Source organism: Phyllostomus discolor, chromosome 3, assembly GCF_004126475.2.
Source record: "Phyllostomus discolor isolate MPI-MPIP mPhyDis1 chromosome 3, mPhyDis1.pri.v3, whole genome shotgun sequence".
Lineage (NCBI taxonomy): Eukaryota > Metazoa > Chordata > Mammalia > Chiroptera > Phyllostomidae > Phyllostomus > Phyllostomus discolor.
This window is the reverse complement of record NC_040905.2, coordinates 62,315,246-62,337,983: the sequence shown is the minus strand read 5'-3', so window position 1 is coordinate 62,337,983 and position 22,738 is coordinate 62,315,246. Positions and strand designations below refer to the sequence as shown.

The following is a 22,738-nucleotide window of genomic DNA, read 5'->3' as shown; positions in this document are numbered from 1 at the left end:
CATTTGAAAACTGCAGTGAAAACCACCCTTGCTCCTCCCCCACCCCGGATGTCATCAGAAGTTCTGAGTAAGAGAAGGCTATGTTAAGATGCCATGTGGGAGGGGATTTACCCAACTTCACAGGAAAAGCAGTGGGATACAGGTTTTACTTGTCCTGGTGAAACTCCTCCCCCTGACAAATAATTAAGGCTTTAGATATGTCAAAGTAAATACTTCCCTATTAAAGTAAACACACACACACAAATAATTCAAGTATAAAATTATTTTTAAAAAATTTTTGGCTATCGCCTTATATCTCTATACAATGAATTTTAATATCATTAACACTGTAGTAAACTAAATTAACAAGTGTGAATCATGTCTTAATAGCTAGCCAATCCTGGTGGCTTGAAATTCAGTCAATTTAAAATATGCTCTTCTGTGATGTAACTAATACTTAATACAGATGTTTCCACTTAACCCATCTCTAGGGAAGAATTAGTTCTGTATAATTCATATCGTACACATACAATGCTTGAGAGCCTGAATCAAGGGGTAGTGCACCTGTGGGCTGAGGAACAGATTTTATTGGGTGGGGGGGGGGGGGGTGTAAATAATGAAAAACTCCCAAAATTTCCACTACACCTTCTGGCAAAATCTAGCCCTATCTATTTTAAAAGGATGGGAAATGCTGCCTATAAATTTTCCTGGAGAATCCCTATAAAACGCAACAAGGTTTTGCAATCTGAGGAAAACAACAAGTGTCTCAATATATTTTCAAGTCATTTTTAAAAACTGCCTTTCAAGAGTTTCAAGATTTTCAATGGTTTGTTTTTATCTGGTGTTTCTGATCACCCAGTTAATTCACCCTCCCTAATGGGAAACCTGTCCGTTTATCCACATGCAGCCTCAAGAGGACTCCGATTAGGTTCCTGCTTTAGCCACGCCTACACACCGAGCTTCCTGAAGAACGGAAAATATGCCTGGCCTCCGCACCCCCTCGCACCCCCATATTCCCCATTTAACATCAACAGCTTAAACCTCAGCTAGGTTTTCCCACATCCCTGTCAAACAAAATGGACAGAACTCAAACAGAACCAGAAAATGGGAGGTGTCGATGTTTAATTTAATTTAGGCGGAGGCTAGTTCTACTCTTTCACGGTCCTTTAAAAGGATATGCCACCCCATCCAAGGACGCCTTTCCACAACCAGGCTCACACAACCCTGCCCTTTGCGAACTCAGGACGAAAGGAATATATGCCTAGGGATCACAAGAGGTCATGGCAGGGAAAGGCCTTTAAGTTCAATATCTATAATACCATACCCACCACACCACAGTCATTTAAGCCTTAGGCATAGTGTTGTACTTAAGATGTTCCACGCAGTCTAACACAAACCTAAAGTCTAGGGTCGACTCGGGAATTTCAAGTTTAGGGTGAAAATTCCACCTGCTCAACAGTATTACTAAACCGAGTTTTGAGAAGCTCACCAGTGACTCCATCTACTGTGTCCTCCCTCACACGCACACATCAACTTCCAAAAGTTCCCTGTGGCCGTGGGGGGAGGAAGTCCTTACTCGGACGTACATTTGGGGTGAGGGTCCTCCTCTCAAGACCACCAGCTCAGGAAGGGACTCTTCCCTACCCGCCACTAGTATCCCCCAAGGGGCAGGGTTCCAACTCCAGATAACCAGATCAGGAAACTTAAACACCGAAATAGCAGGGGATCCCACCAAGCCAGGCTGGCGAATCGCGTCCGGTGAGCCAAGACTGACCAGACGTGACGTAAAATGTGATTAAGTTAGCGCGTCACCTCGACGTCAGCCTCTCACCTCTCGGACGTCCCGTCTCGAGAGCAAAACTCCAGCGACTTTGGGCTCCTCCCTCGTGAGGATGGCGGCCAATGAGGGCGGTTCTGAGGGGAACGGAGCCAATGAGATGAACTAGGGGCGGGGCTAGGGGCAGGAGGGCGGGGCGGGTGGCGGCGGTGGCAGCCCTAGGTCTGGCTGAGCGCAGTATATGACAGTACGTCAGCAGCGGGATGGCCGTAGCTGTGGTGGCGGCTGCAGAAGCGCGAGCAGCCGTGGCCGCAGTGGAGACTAGAGCCGGAGCGGCGTCGGCAGCGGCACCCCAGGGAGTTTAAGATGGCGGCAGGGGGGGCAGCGGGCCTGCGGGAAGAGCAGCGCTATGGGCTGTCGTGCGGACGGCTGGGGCAGGACAACATCACTGTGCTTCATGTGAAGCTCACCGAGACAGCGATCCGAGCGCTCGAGACCTACCAGAGCCACAAGGTGAGTTGGCCGGCCGGCCGACCGACCCGCCCGGCTCGCGGAGGGGGAGGACCGTTCCTTGCCGCCGGACCGCGCCTCTCCCGAACCCCGCACCTGGCATGGGGGTGGCGGGCTGTGGCTCGCCGCCGCTGCTGTCAGCGCCCGCGGAGGCAGGGCTAGGAAGGGCCGGGCAGGGTCGCTGACGACGGCGTCCTGGGCCAGCCTGGTGCTGGGGCGTTGAGAGGCGGGCGGGTGGGCGAGCGGCCCCTGGCGGCGGGGCCGAGGCAGCCGCGGCTGTATCTTGGTAGTGTCGCCTCTGCGGGGCTTTCCGACGGCGCCCGTGGGTTTCCTGGTTTTTTCTGTCCCATGGAGGGAGAGAGGTACCAGGGAGATACCTCGCTGCTCACGGCCAGGGGGTGGGGTGGGATGAGGACTGGGGGGGTTGCAGCGTGCTGGTAATAAACTCCGGAGGACCCGCGGGCACAAGCAGTCCGCGTTTTGGGGGTAACACATAGGGACCGTGGACTCCAGAGACCGGGACACAGGCGGTTCGCGTATAAAGGTGGGGCACACCTTGTACTCTCAGAGACTTAAGGACACAGACGCTTTGTGTATGGCGGGGCACACTGTGTATTCACAGAGATGGGGACAGAGGCACTTCGCATATGGGCTGGCGGCGGCACACTGAGTATTAGCAAAAGCTAGGACACAGGCGTTTCGCGTACGAATGAGGAGGGGGACACACTCATCCACCGCACTCCCAGGGTCTCGGGGACCCAGGCGCTTTGCGTTGACAGAGACGCACCAGCACCACCATCCAGGGAGCTAGCTACACACACACACAGCTCTCTCCCAGGAGCAAGACATCGGTTACTAGGGACAGAGATTCGTAGAGGCTTCTCGTAACCGAAAGAAGCTCCATGTCTCAGGGAGACTTACAGTGTACAGACATTGAAAGAGGGTGAGGGTTGGGGGAGGATACACTGCATCCCGCGGTGTTACCCCGCACCGCGTTCCGGAGAGAGACCCATGGACTCACAACTCAGTACAGCGAAGGCTCATATGGGTGCACATATACCGCAACTGGAGTAAAAGTCCAGGAACACATTCTCACGTTGAAAAAAAGAAAAAAAGTGAGAGACAGAGAAAGAGCCACAGAAAAGAGACACCGCAACCAGGATTCCCGCATGGGGAAGCCGTTTCTGGGCATGCAGTACAGTGCGTGAATGAGGGAGACCGGAGCTGACATTGCACAGGGGGAGGTATATACCATATGAGGACAGGTAACATTTACTTGAAAAGGAGAGACAGCTGGAGGGAGATATAACCCACAGAGTATCCTGACAGATAGCCCAGTCTATACCAAGGAAACATGCTCCGATGACCTGATCCCAGAAAACTGGCACAGAGGGCGACTCAGATGCAGACTCAGTTATTCAGATAAAAGTGGAGATTTAACATCTGTTGAGCTCCCACTAGTGCCAGGCACTTTAAATGCATAGAAGGAAGACTGAGTTGGAGGCAGAGCCACGGGAGAGGTGTGAACCCTGTTTCACGGGGAATGTGTGAACCTGGGCCAAGGAAGACTTACCTTCAGAGAGGCCTGCTACATAAACATGTATGCAGGGGGAGGCATTCAGTTGTGCACAGCTTGGGAAATACATGAACTTACATGATAGTGTATGTGTAAACATCAGGAGAGATAGAAGTGAGTATGCTGTCAGGAGGGCACTCATAGAATTGAGTGGACACATAGATGTATACTTCAGGACACATATGTTACCCACCAGAGAGGCATATAAATGAGAAACACTCAGATTTGCGAGAGGGGGGAGGAGTGCATGCAGAGGGAGAGACATACTTTCCTACACCCCATGAAATCCTAGGGAAAATGTCTCATGTATGACTGGCAGGTTAGTATACACCAGCAATAGAAATGCAATGAGATACAAGAAATACAATACTGCATGTGTACTCCTAGACAGGTGCACCTGCAGGAAAGAGACCAGCACCGGCATGGAGAGGGGAGGAGCATCTGGGGGAAGCCAGATAGGCAAGCTAAGGGACAAAGGCAGACACTAGAGAGAACACAGCCCTGAAAGATGGAGAGATAAACTTGCCTTTTCCAAGGGGTGTAAGTGCGAAAGAATGACAGCAGGAGAAAGGTAGGTCAGGGGATGTAAAGAGAAAAACAGAGTCTGGAAAGGAAGAAGCCAGCAGGAAAAAACCAACCTCTAGTCAGAAACAGACCTTGGGAGCAAAGACAAGACTAACACACAGGGCAGAGAGGCATTTTTGGGGACAGCAGATCAACTTTGGGAAAGCAACAGGCAAACTGTACGGTTGATGACAGCAAAATTGACAGACACTGTATACTTGGCAGGTATGAGGTGCATGAGGAGGCCCACAGGAGGAAGGGATTGTACCCAGGGAGAATGAGGTGACAGAGAGGCCCCTGGTGTTCACTGATCTGCTCAACCACTGGGGCCCAGGAAAGGGGTGAGGATGTTAATTTCAGATGGTTGAAAAATAGGAAGAGAGTGGAAAAAATAAATGAGGTACAGCTTTTTGGTACTATTTACAGGATCCTTTGGCATGTTCAGAAAAGCCTCCCATGAATGTGCCCTTCCTGGCTCTGGCCAGACCAGGGCTTCCCCATTGGCATCGGTAACAGTTGCCACCAGTAGCCATCAGGCTGAGCTTTTATTGTCCAGTGGAAGGATACTTACTTGGTATTTTACACCTTCCACCCTTATCGAAAGTAGGGCTCATGACTTTAAATTGTAGCTGCTGTTTGGAAATATGTTGGCATGTGTTAGGTAATTGGAAAGAAATTTCTGGTGCTCAGGCCTGTCCTCACATAAAACTGTGCCCACCATTCCTGTGCTCAGATAAGAAGGTGCATAACTCTTGACAGGGGTCTCCAAGTGGCATGGGCCTGTGTAAGGTTATGACTATTAATCCTCCTCTTCTAATGGCTTTCTGAGGGCTAGAAATTTCCACAAGGTAATTTCCTAAATTAAGCATCAGAGAGTTATTTTTATCCATTAGTTTACCCATTGGATTTTGTCTTCTAAATTAATCCATTTGAACTAAGGCTTCAGGGAAGTACATTTAGGAATTTTAGGAAACTATGATTTAGACAAAATATATAAGTTCTTTAGACATAATTGAGCAAGTATATGAAATTATTAAGGTTCATGAAAACAGTCTTTAATTGGAAACAAGACAAGCCTAATTGACTTTCATTATTCAAGTTTTCTATTTTTAGACAAATGAAGAATGCTAATTTGGGAACTTTTTTAAACAGGGACTAGGGTGGGGGTGAGAAACATTGTAAGTACAGGAATGGTATAGTTTGAATAAATATCTCCTAAAAGTTGTTTTCCCACTTAGTTTGAATACAGAAGTAGTTTCAAATTGATTTTATATAAAAAATGTTACCTGGAACATTATTTTCACATTTTGCAGAATAAGTTTGGATAAAATAATACTGATATCTAGGACATATTGCAAAGCTACTTTTTTTTTGTACAGATAGATTATATTGGATGAGGGATCAAGTTGCTAAATAAGTAAAATCACAAGTTACAACTTTATAGTTATCCTAAATTCATGTCTGTGATTGTGTGGTCTATATGTGCTCTACATATTTTAAATGAGCATGTAGTAGTATAATTACATAATTCTCCCAAATGTATCCTAAAACTATATTTAAAATTAAAGCATGAAATTCTAAAATATGTCTTAGCTAAGTTTTTCAGTAACATAGCTGGCTTTATTTTGACATTTGAGTAATTTACTGGTATTAATAAAAATCCTATCAAGGTATTCTGAGAAGACTGTCAGTGCTGCACCTGTCAATTTTTTTTTAAATGTTTGCCCAAAGCTTCAGATGTCATGGCTCAGATAATATTATCATGTTTATCCAACAATTACATAAAAAGTCTTTCATAGATGTATTTGAGGGCAAGGGCTTGGCCATTCATTTCTGATCTGAAGATCAGAAAGCAGATACCTTGAAGGATTTTGTTAATACATTCTCTTGACAACTCTAATTATTCGTTTACTTTTCCTACCTTGATTAATGTCTTCTAGGAAAATAATAGTGTTTTTGAAAGTTTGTACAAACATACTTCCATTTAATTTTTCATGAGGACTCAGTCTCTCCCCATATTGCCAGTCAAAGCATAAAGGTTTTGTTTTATTTTATTTAATTAATTAATTAATTTATTAATTTATTTAATTTTTAGAGAGAGGTGAAGGGAGGGACAAAGAGAAGGAGAGCAACATTGTTGTGTGGTTGCCTCTTATGCACCCCCCACGGGGGACCTGGCCTGCACCCAGGCATGTGCCCTGACTGGGAATTAAACCAGCAACCCTTTAGTTCTCAGGCCAGCACTCAATCCACTGAGCTACACCAGCCAAGACCTCAAAACATAGAGTTTTATTTAAACCTCCAGAGTAATATCCTTCATGGCAACCCCCCTTTAATGTGCTGACCTTTTAAAATCACTGATCTCACAGGTCAAGGGGTAGATGATTTCCTCTCCCTAGCCTTTCATTCTACCAGCAGAACTTTTCAGCTTTCAATTAATTGTGGTTTAAGGCAGAAAACCTTACTTTTTTCTTATTTCTTCCTTCTTTTTGCCTGCCCTCAATTTTGTGTGAATATGTGCACTCAATAATCTACCTTATAAATACCACAGAAGACCTTGTTCTCCTGAAGGCACCACTCTAGCATCCAGACTTGCCAGCATAAAGCTGCCACTGTTATTAAGTAAAACAGTGAGTTTGCATTAGCACATTCCTTTTGTTGCACTTTTTAAATGCAGCCAGGTTTAATTTAAATAGGTTTACCTTACTGGCTTTTAACTTAGATCTATGTTCAGGCTGAACTTGATCTTAAAATGCTCTTTATCAAGTAAAGTTTGTGCCCCTTGAAAAGTTTATGATTGAAAAGTTTATTCAAATGATTAGGTGCTCAGTGCAAAAAAGGGTGCTCCTCCCAGTGAAAAGCAGTGGCCAGATTGCCTACAAAGATAGACAGGAAATTTTGGCATCAGAATTGGGAGGAGAAAGAAAGAACATATGTGAAGGATTGGAATATGTTCAAGACAAGAATTTAAAAGGAAAGGGGCGTAGAATTCTTGGAATGATTTACAGAAAAGCTTACCAGAGGACAATGACTGTATCCAAGCCTTTCCATTTGCTCCATTTGCATCATGGAAGCCATACTCATCACATTTACTGTGGATGTTTGTGGATTATTGTGGATGTTTGTGATCAAGCCAGCAGAGGGAGATGAATGAGAATTTCAGATAAACCAATGTCAGGTCATTTTAACGATTCACCAAGAGTGGCTCAGGCCTGGCACCAGAGTTCATCACACTTGTTTGCCAGTTTGGGCCAAATATATTTGGAGTATTTGAGAAGATGTCCCTAAAATGTGATATTTGGACATCTGCATTTAAGATGAGCTAAGTTTTAGAATAAAGAAAGCTTGTATATAATCCTACATTTGACTTTCCCTCACACCTCTAGTTCCATATTATATTTCCCATGACTTAAGTAAAAATCTAGAAAAGCAGGTCTGGAATAGAATACAATAATTTAATGGCTGTGTCTGTACAGCTAATTTACCTATCTATCATTTCTGTTGTGGGATTATGTCTCTTCAGAGCCAGTGTTAAATCTGTAGGAAGAACTGGTTTAAGTTCCACCTATAATACTTGCCAATGAAGGCCAAACCTAGCATTTCCATGGCTAGTAGTATAATATAGGTTATAGGAAGAGAGAATCTCATTAATTAGGCTATATGCCCCTTAAAGATTCATGAATCATATCAGCACCCTGAATTGGACTCTACAGTCTGAGCTTTTGGCTTCTAGTTTCATAGAGCTAGATTATTAGACAAATGTCCTGCTTCTTTTCTTATTGCAGGGCTGTTATATTATTGGTCTAAAAAATATGCTGGGGTCTTTAAGGATTTTAGCAAGATTTTTGCAGGCAGAGACTTTATAGGGGACCATTTTTCCAACAGAAGGAATGTCACAAGCAAGGAAAGGACAGCTGTAGAAAAGCTAGAGCAGGCTCTGAGAGTTGTAAGGAAGACCCTGTTCCACTCATTTGTGGTGCAGGAGAAAAAAAATGTAGTTGGATTTAGAGAGGGAAGGCAGATAGGAGCATATTGGGTTTTATTTCATCAACACTGGGGAGACACAGAGTAGAAACTTAAGGCGATTAAAGCTATGCTTTCAGATTATTCTGGCCTTGTTGTGCATGATGAATATAAGATACCTGTAAATCTAGATCATAGACAAGTTATGAAAAAGTATGTAGTTCAGGCCAGAGATGATTTTGGCCTAAAGTAGATGCTTATGGGAGGCATTAGAGATGAATAGAATCTATAGAATTGAACAACAGGTTTTAAGGAAATGGGGTTGAATTGAGATTTCTAGCCATTAGCATTAGGAAGGGGCACCCTTAGTAGAAAAAGGGAAATCAGAAGCAGTTGGGAGAGTAGGGTGGGTATGAGGGAGATAAAGATGATGTTTTAATGAACATTCACTCTGTCTTTTGTTTGGTGACTAAGAGATTTAGGTTTGATTATATATTTTATATTTGAGAACTATATCTGGGGGGTTGAGGCTAGACTAGAACAATACTATATTGTTTACATGTCTCATATAAACTTATGTTTGGATGGAAATTTAGGGGGAAGTTGGAATTATTAGGTGGAAGAAAGTTTGGTTTTTAGCAGGGCTTTTAAAATTTTGTTTGTATTTTTATGGACTTCCTTTATTCAATAACCTTCTCTATAAATTGCACTTGAGACTATCACAGAACACAAATAATATGAAAAGCAAATTTGATTTTAACATGAAGATGAGATCTGTGGTTTCTGTCCAAGATGATTATTGAAACATTAAGTAATTCTCTGTAATGTACCTGGATTTACATTTCAAGAATCATTTTGAAATGATTTCTAAAGGCTTTGAAAGTATAATGCTTTCTCTTCTAAATTTCCTCCATATCTGTTTTACTGTTTTGATTCTCTCCTTCCTTTTTTGTTTGACAGTTTCATTGCAAAAAACAAAACAAAAGATCATCATGAGTATATAATGCTTTTGTCATACATTCATTGTCATTGAGTAGTTAGTTATTGGTGCTGGGTTCATAGTCTATGAGGCAACCTTGGCTAGAAGACTTTTTCAGTGAATAGTGAGTTTGTTCAAGGGTGGAACCAGGCTTGAACTTTATAATAAGATTCACTGAGATACCTTAGGATCTAAATATACTTACCTGGAAGCTTAAATGTTAGCATATTTTAAAATAACATTTATTAATATCATTGCTTTTTGTTTCGATTATTGGAAACCCTGATGTCTCAGAGAACCACAAAACATATTCATGTAATAAAAACACAGCTGAGTATCTTAAGATGTTTTTCTTTAATAAAAGATTAAGAGATAGCAGTCCAAATTATAACTATAAAATATTCATTTAGCAAACATTTATTAATCTTTTGGCATGTGCCAGGCATAGAACTAGGCACTAGAGATAGAAAGATCAGTAAGTTATAGACAGTTCCTGCTATCAACAAAGTGCAGACATATGGAAAAAAGGGCAATAAAGTCTTTATTCAAGGCAACATCTAAAAAGAGAATGAATATGTTTGAGGATGTGCCTAAGAAGCAGTGTCTGCTTCTTCACTTCCCATCCTCTCTCAGCCCACTCCAATTGTCTCCATCATGCCCCTGAGATTGCAACTGACTGGGTCCCTTGTTACTAAGTCCAGATGTCATCTTTCTGTACCTGTCTTAACTGACCTCAGCAGCATTTCATCCTGTTGACCACTCCCTCCTGTTAGAAACACTATCTTGATTTTCCTCCTGCCTCCCTGTCCATTCTTTCACAGTCTCTTCTGCTGACTAACCTCTGCCTGACTAGACTCTGAATGCTAACCGTCCTAGCTCCCTTCTTTTTTTCTCTTCACTCCTTAGGTGATCTCATCTAGTCATGTGGATATAAATGCCATCTATATGTTAATAATTTCCAAATATTATCTCCACTCTGACCTTCTGACCTTCCTCCAACTCCAAGCATTTACTTTCAACGCCTTATCTCCTTATAATTTAGTAGGTATTTCAGACTTAACAGATCCAAACGCAATTCTTTTTTTTTCTTAATTGATTTTAGGTGGGGGCGAGGTGGAACAAGAGAAAGAGAGAAGGAAAAAGAAACATTGATCTGTTGTTCTACACATTTATGCATTTACTGGTTGATTCTTGTATGTGCCCTGACCGAACCTCAAACTCACAACCTTGGCATATCAAGCAGTACTGTAACCAGCTGAGCTATCCCTCCAGGGCCCAAATATAGTTCTTGATTTCACTCCTCAATCTTACATTTTCCTGAGTATTTCCCATTTTAATTGGTGGGATCAACTAGTAATCCTTAATTCGTCTCCTCTTTTTCTCACTTCTTTGATCCATCCTTCAGTCCTGTCCGTCTTCAGCCATTTAAAATCTAACTCCATCAGTCATCATCACTCCAGTCCCAGCTATCATCTCACTCTTGAGGACTGCTGCCACTGACTTCCAGCTAGCCCTCAAGCTTCCATTCTTCCCCCCATAATTGATTCTCCACACAACCAGAGTAATCCTTTTAAAACATTAAGTAGGATCAGGTAGTTTCCTGATTTCAGGCTTTCTAATAGCTCCCTTGTGAGAGTGTTTTTGATGCTTCATTTTAGCAATTTTTAGTATTTTTAAAAATAATCTTCATCTTTCAGTCCAAGTTTATTGTACAGCTCATCTTATACTTCTGCTCTAGAGATTATGATCCAGGGAATAAGTCTGCATTTACATTTACAGTCAGATTTGACATGTGAGCTTGTTATACCGTTATAAAGCCCACATGAAGCTCTCTCTTGGGAAAAAATGATAGGATATTATGCTTCAAGTATCATTGGTTTAAAGGCTGGTTCACAGTAACTAACTTTTTAGCTGCTTGTTCAGTTTAGATTTTTGCCTTCTATGTTCCTTTAAGAGCTATTTGAAATAGACAGATTTAATACAACAATAATGTTTTTTTTTTAAATTTGGCCTGCATCACTACAGTTTTATCCAGAAATTATCTTTCGAAATGAGGATTGTGTTAAATAGATTAGGTTTTTGACCTCTTCTCCCTACTGTTTTGGTAATCCCTTTTACATTTCACTCTTTTCTATGCTATAATGACAAGAAAGAAATTATTCTTTATTCCATATGCTATTTAACCTGCTTCTTCTAAATCTGCAGAGGAGTTTCTCCTATGAGTAAGGTTGGATTGGCGAACAAAACAAAATACTAGATGTTCTGAAGCTTAATGACTCCTTTTTTTTTGGTGTCTAATAAAAGATGGGGACAAAGAAGGAGACACACTTTATTAAGGCAGCTTTAGATTATCTCTAAATTTTACATTTATGCTGTCATTCTAAACATTACCAGTTTATGACAAGAGCTGAGTATATTTGATTTCTTCGGGATCAACAGTCTGATTTCCTGTGCAGTTTCCTGCTTTAGCTCCAATTTTCTTTCTTTCTCTTCTCTCCCTGCCTAGATTTTTTTTACTTACAGTGGTTAAAATATAATAATTAAATAGTCTTTGGTTTCTCTATCAGGATAGGTTTTAAAGAACAGAATAAAATGACTTTTTAAGTTAAAAAAATTATAACCACAAGCTATTAAAATGGTATAATACCTGTTTTAGGAAAGAAATATGATCTATCTTATACAAATTTTATCCCAGGGAAATAAATACTTTTTACTATTTACTTGCACAAGTGAAAACAAATTCAAATGTCTGATATTTTCCTTAAGCTTAAAGTACAATAAAAATCAAAATAAATGATTCCCCCCCAAATTCTCATCAGTTATTAATCTCTTGCTTTCAGATGTTTCACATTCTGTATAACTATTTTAAGCAGGGGCAGGAGACGCTTGCTGTATAAAGCATGGGTAAGAACATAGTTCTTAAACTGAGACCAGCCAGGGTTTGAGTCCCAGGTAATTTATTAACTTATAACTTTAGGTAATTCATAGGATTTATCCAAGAAGTGGAAATAATAGTATCTACCCCATAAGGGTGTTCTGAGAATTCCCAGAGGTGATAGTAAAAGTGATAGTACGTGACACATTTTAAGCACTAAATAAATAGTGACTAGGTAGCTATAATGTTCCTTAAAATAATCCCACTTAAAGCAATCGTCATTATAGAGTTTGCTAGTTTGGGCAAAGTTCCAAAATTTTATTTGACTTTGGAATTTATTTTAGCACTGTACCATAATTTATAACACAGCTTAGGTATTCAGATAAATATCAAGTGTTTAATAAGTGCTTGGTTGTTTTTAAATAATTCAAGAATTCTTAAATTAAGTAATTCAAGAATAATTCAAGAATTAATTTTGAGTTAAGCCAACCTTCCATAATGGGTTCAGAAGGGAAGTGGAAGGTATTCCAAGTACATCTCTAACCTTAGGGAATAAAGTCAGAAAAATATCTATAATGTGTGTCTTAGAGAAATCACTCTTTTACCCCAAGAATGCTATTATGTTTGTATATCACAAAAACATGGTGGCTGATGGAGTGCAAGTAATCAGATTTAATTTGTCTACATGTATAAATAATATGTAAACAGTCAGGAGATGGTTTTAACAACTTTTATAGGGTAACTTTCTTCAAGTCCAAAGAACCATGATTTGCTTCTTCTCTCTCACTCTTAAAGAGTTATGTTAGAAATTAAGATTACTCATAAAATTAAAATTATTTAGTAAATTACATACTACTTTTATAGTTCTGATATATCACAAGGAATAGCCCCTGAAAATAAGTGGACATAGAACAGTTTTGTGTTTTTTTAAAGATTTTATTTATTTATTTTTAGAGAGGGAAGGGAGAGAGAAAGAGAGAGAAACATAAATGTGCGGTTGCTGGGGGCCATGGCCTACAACCTAGGCCTGTGCCCTGACTGGGAATCGAACCTGTGAAGCCTGGTTGGCAGCCTACACTCAACCCACTGAGCTCTGCCAGACAGGGCATAGAACAGTTTTTGTTGCAGTAGAATTGGCTTGTAACGGATGGTGTCAAGAGTATAATCAAATTTTTGAGCAGGTTAGGATTGCCTGCACTCTTGTTCTAGCCTTAAGAATGCCCTACATTTTCTAAGAGACGTAGAAAGTTAATTGAAAGAGCTCTAAAAACAGTGAAAGGACTGAGAACTTAACAGAGACTTTTGACTGCAAAACACCACATTTATCAGGTTTTGAAGCATTTGTCAAAAGGAGTTTCCCTAGCTACTTTCAGTCTGCATTGTTTCTTGGTTGGATGAAGATACCAGATCACAATCTTACTTAGATTATAGCTTAACTACTATTCATTTAAATGCTAGAGTTACTTGATTTTTAAAACAGTTACTTGGTATAAATATTTAATTAAAGCTGAAAATCAAAAGTTGAAGCCCTATTGAAATTCATTTGTAATGGGAATGTACTTAGTGAGTTAAACATTATTTTAAAACATGCCATATCATATTTGACCACCTATAATTACATGATCTTTTAAAACTGCATTTAAAAAATATACAATGTGTTCAGGTCATGTTTGTGTGGTTGAATTTAGGCTTAAAAACACTTAGATAAAAAAACTAACATGCTTGAATCATTGCTTATAATAGCATTGACTTTTAGAACTTTTTCCTGGTAGCTATCCCATTAATACAGTGGTCAGATGCATAATAAGTGCTATAGAGTTCTAGCTGCCTTTTGCATTTTTAAAAAACATTCAAGAACTATAGCCTAGTAACATCTTGTCAAAAATTGGGAATAAAATCAGTAAAGCATTTAAGGTTCGCTTATGTAGTTTTCTTTTCTAGATTATCAGGTATCTTGTAGGAATTTCTCAGTAACTGTGATCTTAGCTTGTCTAATTTGGATAAGCACCCACAACTATTCCATAGATGAGGGTTTTATTATTTTTATTAATTAAAATGCTAGCACAATATTTATATATGTTCCTTTATTATATATCATCCTTATAGCAAAAAAAGGAAAAAACTTTTTTTAATCAGAAACTGAACTTTGAAAATTATAATGATTTTATGAAATTTGTTTTCTTCAGAAACAAAAATGCCAGAAAAACTGAATGAGCATTTAAGGGCTTTTAAATGTTCAGCACTACGAGGTAACCTGTTTTAGAGGCAAGAAAAAGTAAGCGTTCTATTTGGGATTTAGATGGCTAGATTTGAGGTCCAGCTCTACTGATCACTACCTTGATGATCCTGAGCAACACACCTTACCTATTGGAGACTTGTATATCTTCCCCTCTGAAATGGGGAATAATGAGGCCTTTTCACCACCCAGGACTGGTTTTCAGGAGGCTCACTTGAGACAATGGGTATAAAAATGCTCTGTGCATTACAAAACTATATAAAGCAATAGACATAAGCATATGAGGAGGTTAGGTTTTAAATTCAAGTGATGAGGCAAAAAACTGGATAAAGTCAAAATTATTTTGAAGGTTTCTGAATTGATATAAAACATAGTTGTACTGTTTTGTCTATATAACCCCAAATAGTAACCTGTAAGGTACCGTATTTTTCAAACCATAAGACACACCTAGGTTTTAGAGGAGAAAATAGGAAAAAAAATTTGAAGCAAAAGTGGTAAAATATTTAATAACATAAATAACATAATATTTCACCAATGTAAATGTAAACAGAACCCAACAGCAGCATTAACAACCATTATTCCTCCGAAATTTGGGGCAGGGAAGTGCATCTTATAGTCCAAAAAATACAGTATATAATGTGTAAAGTGTATACTGCATATATAAAAAGAACATAGCCAAATAATTTTATAATACTTCTCTTAGCTGAGCATAATGTTGATAAATACTTGTTAAATGTGTGTTAGAATCCTCTATATCCTAACAACCAGGAGTAAGACAACCTATGAAAAAATACAACCCCAATGTAGCCGAATCGTAGACTCAGGCATTTGGAAAAACAACGGCTGACAGGAGTTAACTCAAGTGAGAGAGCGTAGGTCAGAATTAGCAAAATGGTGGCGGCAGTGTTTTGTTTGGCCTTAAAAAGATTTAACTTTAAAAACTTGAATCCCTTCTAGGTTGGACATTCATTCTGTAGGTGTTCGCCACTCTTTGTTGCGTTATACCCTCTCTCTCACATTTTACCTGCCTCCTGTCATTAAACACATTGTGTCTTTCATTCCTAATATATCCAAAGGAAGGCCTAGCCAAGGAAATGAATCTTAAACTTGAATGTTAAGTGAGTGATTATCATGGATTAACAAAATATGTTTGGGAAGGCATGGCAGTTTAGAGGAAGTGGAAGATTAAATTAGTCCTGTAGATGGTGGGTCTGTTTTCTCTGTGGAGGAGTTTGCTTTGCTTTGATGAAACCACTGCAGGCTTGTGTAACTTGCTGAGAGTGTTGTCTGAGAGAGTTTCTGCTAGCTTTTTGAAAAATGAGCAACATTTGGAAGGAATTGAAGGAAGGGAGGAAGACCTTTATTTAGGTGCTTGGTGATAGGGGCCTGAAGTTGGCCAAGGTTTTCAAAGTAGAGACTAAGAGCTTAATTTGAGAAAGTTTGGGGCTGACTGGCCTGAGATGATGATGGGAGCCCTAGAGCCGCCTTTGCTTCATTTTTCTTTGGTGCCTGGTATTCACGCCTTCAGCACATTATATCATTCTTCCTGGGGAATATTTGCTCATTCCACCAACTCTTGTTTTCTTCAGATGTAGTCACACTAATCCAGGCCCTTATCACCAGAGTACTTCTGAGTAAAGCACCCCTGGAGCTGATCTCTAATCCTTTCCCCTAGCCCCAGTCCCTCCAACTCCATCTTTCTTACATGTGACTGAAAGAGCTACTTTCCCTGAAAAACTTCTTTCAGCAACTCACTTTCTTATTCCAAAAATTAGAAGAGCCTCCAATTGTTTATCATGACAAAGGCCCTGCCCGAGGGGGTAATGGAGGAGATTAGAATAGAATTATTTCACTGGGTGATAAACCTTTTGAAATCCCAGAAGTCTGAAATTTAAATTACTGTCCTATTTATTCTCTAGTGTATGCATGCTAAAGCTGAAGACAAATTTTGAGCCCAAGGAAAGATTAGGCAAGGATTTCCAGGTCGAATTCTGATTCTTTGTGTAGTGTTTCAAGTTTGAAAGAACTCCACACAGAGACACTTGCCCTCTGCCCACATAGTACCCATTTCTGTCTCCTTTCTTTTTTGTTCAGGGAGAGTACTTTCTCTTCCTGCAGTTTGTCTTTCCTAAATTGCTACCCAAGATCCACCTTTTCCATAAGACCTTTGGCTTTTTTAGTCTCTCTTCTAACCCATACAATTCTCTCTTCTTTGAAAGTCCTTACTACACCTAGTAAGTAGTAATAATACTACTTATTAATACTAATTTAATAAGGAGTATTAAAGCAGCCTCATATTTATTCATTTTTTAATGTTCCCCAACTAAAATGTGAACTGTCTCACATGAAGTAATAGGCTCCCACACTCTTGAATCTCCCATACAGATGTGTGTGGAGCACTAGGTAAACAGGTAGAAGAAAAGCAGCATGACAAAGGGGCAGGTGCTGGTAGGCATTAACTATATTATCTCTGGATTCAGAATTTTGTGATTCTAGTGTCCTACAGTTGACTAATAGAATACGGTGGGAATTGGGGGAGAGAAGATTATAAATTAAATTTAAGGTTGTAAGCCTGGAGAACCAAAAAAATAGAAGTACCCTTGACAAAAGTGTAGGAAAGAGGTGCCAGTTTGGAGGGTGAGGTGGAATGGTTCAATGTTTGCCAGCTTTGCTGGCATTGAGAGTTTCTAATGCATAATATTTTAGGTGTTGATTTATAAGTAGCAACTTGTGGACATATGCTGGTTGAGAAATAATAGAAAAGGGATGCAGAGTCATCACCAAACAGACCAGGTGAGCCTCCAGGCAGGAGTGGATCTACAACAGAAAGAGGCAAGAGAAGGAAGGGTATTAGCTTTTGAAATGAAAGGCATGATCTAAGAGCTAGGAGGGCTGGTGTTTGTAAGGGTAAGGGAAGCAGCGATATCCGGTAGACAAATGAGCAATTTAAAACTTGAGAAAAGTTAGCATTTGTTTGACTAGGAAGAATAGATGAACTTAACAGAGAATTTCAGATTCCACTGGTGTGCTTAAAGACAACTTCTGAGTTGCAAGTAGTAAGGGAGGAAAGTATAACCAGCCTCAGAGATGTTGTTCACTGTGGTTTGAAGGAGGAGTCAGGGAGTGGGGGTGATGGAATATTGTGAAAACTGGAGCCTGGACCTGTGCTACCCAAATTGTAGGGCCCCCTTAAGAGGTGAGGTTCCCCTGGGTTTCTGCAGGCACACTTGCCATTACTTCAAGAAGTTTAGCTATGGGAGGTAGGGTAGGTTTTCTCCATGTAAGGAAATCCTAGCATTAATCTATATTCTATATTTTCATAAAAGACTATGAATAAGAATGAATCGCTACTGAAAATTATTTTCAAATTTCAGTCATTACCTTTTTGTCTTCCCATTTTAAAAAACCCAGTTCTCGCACACCAAGGAATTAATTCATTAAGTCTAAAGTTAAATGATCATATTAGGGTGGTAAAACAAGGTAATAGTTTATATTATGTTTTTTTCCAAGATGTTTATCCCTTTATAAAAATAATAATAGAGCAGTTAATGCTACCATGTGATTTTCAGATGATCTGTCTTTAAGAATTCATCCTTTTCTTCTTTCTCCTTAGTTTATTTTAATCCTGATTAATAAACTTTTAAATATGCAGAGAAATTTTGGAAAGTAACTGAAAGTAGTAGGTAATGTGTAATGCAGTGGCAGAAGGTGAGGCACATGGGTGCCTGCTTCTGTGTATTTCGTTAGAGATCCAGATGAGACCAGAAATGCGGTTTCTGTTTTTTGTGCATTGGGTGTGGATATAAGGGTGTGAAGAATAGTTTACAGGCTGATGTGTTACCCAAATCTGATTTTCCTGTGAATTTCTCTTCGCAATTTGGAAAACCATTCCCATAGAAAAACATACTGGTGACTTTAGACAGGAAATCATTCATGAGACTATGGTTGATAATTATAACTTTTAAAAAATATTAAAGCTATGAGAGCTCATAATAAAACAAAGTATTATTCTAAAATTATAGTATTCTCCTAGCAAGAATCTTATGAGAAAATGGGTAACCTGTTTGACCCTTAACTAAAAAAACCAATCTCTGGTAAAATGTGAGAAAATGGAAATCATAGTTAAGCCTCAAATACTTTAATTTCATATTTCTTTAATTTTAAGTCTTTAACTTTATATTTATGCTATCCTGTTAGGGTTTTGCAAAGTTCCTCCAATGATCTTTCCCTCTCCCCACCTTTTTTTTCCTCAGTTATAATCTTATTGAATACATAGTGATTTGAAATTAGGTATTCAAGGAGATTTTAACCTCAAGGGTTTTTGGGGGGGCTTTGGGGGCGGAGGGTTGTTTCTGTTTTTTTTTTTTTCCTTTCACCATGATAAAATTCAGGTACAGGATAACTCTGTATTATCTTATTTTTTAATTTTTTTCTTAAATTTATCATAAGATCATGTAGATTTCAAGTGTACATTTCTATGATACAAGATCTGTATATTGCACTGTGTGCCCACCACCCAGAGTCAAATCATCTTCTGTCTTTTAAAAGCACATGAAGAAACTAAGTAAGAGTATTTTTTTCAATGTGAAATTGAATTAGTATACTAATTATATTTTTGCCAAATTTTATTGGTCATTTTCAAACACCTGATTAGCCACACTGCCAAAAGATGCCTTTGGTTGTATGATTCAGAGAAATGTCAACAGCCCAATACTGTTCATGAAGACATCTTAATATAATAACATGTGAATCTAAATATATAATGACAAGGTATTTTTACAGTATAGCACTGATCAAGTGTACAGATTTAAAGTTTAAACATTTAATTCTGTGTCACAGTAATCAAGTTTGACCTGTTTTTTTCTTATGTTTCTTTTAACAGAATTTAATCCGTTTTCGACCTTCCATTCAGTTCCAAGGGCTTCAAGGGGTGAGTACTCATTGATTTAACAAGAAAATCTATTATTCTCACACACTATTATGTTTAATTATTAAAACTTGTTTTCACCCGGGCCCCTTAATGTAATCACTCATATTTTGTGAACTTTCTGACTAAATATAAATTTCTGATAACTTTAAGACACTTGGATTATCTTTTTTTCTTAATTTATTAAAAAAATAATTTAGATATACTTATTGACAGTAGTTCCAAATTATGGGTAATTTTAGTTTTTAACCATTTTATAAAAGTGTAAGATGCAACAAAGTATTATAAAAATGTTTCATTTACCACAATTAAGTCATAAGGAATTTCTAATTTCAGACAAGTTCTGATTATGTGATTGTTTTTAGTAACAACTATTCTATTCAATTTTTTTTATTGTACATACTAGGAAATGAAATGTATAAATAGAAAATTGAGTTTTTCCAATATACAGAATAAACAAAGGGTTCCATTTTATTGCTGCATTTAAAACATAAGAAACTCCTAATCAAATGCATCTATGAATTTTGTATTTATAATACATGACAAGTTTTCACAGGAGTGTCAGTATTATTTAATTATTATTATTAATAATAGTTAATATTAATAAACTTAGTCATTCTTTTACCTAAATTAATAATGTATTTCTGAATTTGTCTTTATATACTAACTGTACTATGGAGAGTTAGACTATCTGTAAATAGATTTTAGAGCTGTATAGAAAAGGCAAGTTGGGGGCAGATTATATTTTTGCTTACTATAAATCTACATACTTGTGATTTTTTATCATGTTACAAAATGCAGAAATTCAATACAAATAAATAAAATGTTTCTAAAATTTATAACTTGAAAATATTTCAAGAGTCAAAAGATTAATTATCTCCTTCAACACCAACTAGTGGTACTTTTAAATCTGTGCAATGCTAAATTGAAGATGTTTGTGTGGGGACGTCAGAGCTTTTCTACATGATACCTTTATAAGGAAGTCCTTTTTTTCTCCTCCACTTACTGAGTGTTCACAGGGAGTTCCTAATTGGAACAAGAGTCTCCTGAATTTTGTTTTATAGCTTTTTAGGTAGTCTTTAGCACATGCTGATTCTACATTGGAGGTGCTAGTTTTGGTTGTTTATTTAAGGCTTCTTGAGTTTTCTGGAAAAATTTAATGGCATTAGTAATACCTGAAGGAATGTTCCAGAGGCAGGCTTGAGTCCATGTGCCCGGAGGGCTCTATGGATTCAGTAAAAGGTTATGTCGACGTGAGAAATGTCCAAACCTGTAAGAATTTTTATGAGTTTATTTGAGCCAAAAAGATTGAGAAAATGCTCCAGAAAGTGGCTGTTTTAACACTTATTTACACATCAGAATCAAAGGGGAAGATTTAGAAGGGTTATATGAAATCCATTGGTGGTAGATTAGGGAACCAGGAGAAAGCAAAGACAGGAAATCCCTGTGACTGGGTAAAAAGTAAAACAAATGGACATTTCTTTTACATAGGTGAGTGTGAGACAGTTACCAGTTAACAATAAACGTGATAACAATAATAAATGAGAGGCTCTGTGGTTTTCTGCTCAGGTGGGAGATTGTGCCCTGAGGGGTCTGGAAAATGGAAATTATTGGTAGATGCAAAGACAATAGACAAGGTTCAGTTAAGGTAAAGATTGACCTTTGTCAACAAAGATGCTGGTTTAGGACATGGCTAAACACCGTAACGCACCTTTAGTTAGAAAGTTTTTATTCACACCATCCTATGTGGTTACTTTAGGTCTCAGAGTTTGTAAGGCCCACATGCAGGCCTCCTCTGTGCTTGTCAGGTTTGGAATGTGGCCCTTTTTTCCATCTAGAGTTATCAGGGAGGAGAGGGCACGACCTAGGAGAGAAGAGTAAGGCTTGAGCTGCTTTCCCCTCAGCAGCAGCTGCAATTTTGTTTGGGGTCTGCTTCTTCCCTTGATCCTCTCTCCCAGTTGGGATGTGGAGGCCAGGAAAATGCAAGTGAAGAACTTTTTTTTAGGGCTACCAGGTTAAATTGAATAATGAGGAACCAACATGTACAGGCTTCCGAACTCTTGATTCCTGCAGAATGCACCTATTATCAGTGTTAAGAAATATGGTTTTCTCTGGCATACCTGTTGCCCCTAGGCACCATTTCAAAGCAGGCAGTTTATATTTGAAACCATGGACACCCTTTTCTGAATTCTCCTACCTACTTCCCCCAAGCTTTTCTGTCTCATGTGTCTCAGCTTCCCTGGTTTATCTTTGCAGGCTCCATTGTCCTTTCCTACTCCATCCTCTCCTGAATATGGTTCACTGATAAAAGTAACTTAGATATAAATGACTGATAGGTTTAAATCTTAATGGGTGTTTGAATTTTAATGAATAAGCCTTTTCACCCAAAATGAGTGGTTATTGAATTGGTAGAGTAGAACGTGGAGAGGTGGGCGGGGAGGAAGCTGCAGACTGACAACTGTGGGATACCCGGCCCTACCTTGTTTATTCTGGGTTCTCTCTCCTTGACCCCCTCCACCCCAACTGCTGTCCCCTTTTTATTATTCAACTGGGAACAAAATATATGGACTCAGCATTGTTTCAGAGCCTGCAGCTGCATTCCATCCACCCCTCCCCCCACTCTTTGCCCAGCTTTCCCCAGCCCTTTGGGACTTAGTAAAAACAAAGAGTCATTACAGGGGAAAGAGTGGGTTGGCACAGCCCACAGGGAATACACAGGGCCACAAATGTGAGGGTCTTCTGTACAGTGCTCCTCTGTTTTTCTAGAGAGGCATGATAATTTAACATTGCCTGTGCTAATTGCTTTAGAAACCCCTAAGTATACTTACAGTTTTCCTATGTGGAAATGTTTAGGACTTTAAAATGGAAGGTTTAACTTTAGATTTCCCACAAAATATACTTTTTCTTAATGAGAAATTTTAGTTGTCTTTTAATACAGTGTTTCAGAAACTTTGAAAGTTTTCCTAGAAAGGATTCGGCAAATCTAACAAATTTACAGTTTTTTCATCGAATGTGATTGAAAATACACAACTATCATGATAATGTCATATGAGAGCATATTTGAAGCATAGAAGTATTGTTAAAATATCATTTTAAAAGTGAACATTTAGTGTTAAAAATATATCCAGTTTCCTTGATGCTGAGCACTTCGTGGTTGTGCTGTTCCTTGTTACTAATTATAGAACTTTTCCCCCTCAGTAATGTCTTTAGAAGGTCAGAATTTGGCAGGTTAACTTTTAAGGATATTTACTTTTGTGCCTGAACATGTTCTCTTAGGTTGAAATTTTCTTCTAAATAAATGCAGACTGTAAAATTAAAAAAATTATAGCAGTATGCTGTTAAAGAGTAAAAA

General features: G+C 38.8%; 1 protein-coding gene across 1 annotated transcript in view; it reads left to right on the top strand.

Annotated features, from left to right (window-relative positions):
- Positions 1-1,919: 1,919 nt before the first annotated feature.
- ELL2 (elongation factor for RNA polymerase II 2) overlaps positions 1,920-22,738 on the top strand; it is a 79,347-nt gene continuing 58,528 nt past the window's right edge. The window contains exons 1-2 of the mRNA XM_028505548.2: positions 1,920-2,269; positions 19,342-19,389. Coding sequence (XP_028361349.1) covers positions 2,123-2,269; positions 19,342-19,389 — 195 coding nt within the window. The 5' untranslated portion in view covers positions 1,920-2,122. The remainder of the gene's footprint in view (positions 2,270-19,341; positions 19,390-22,738) is intronic.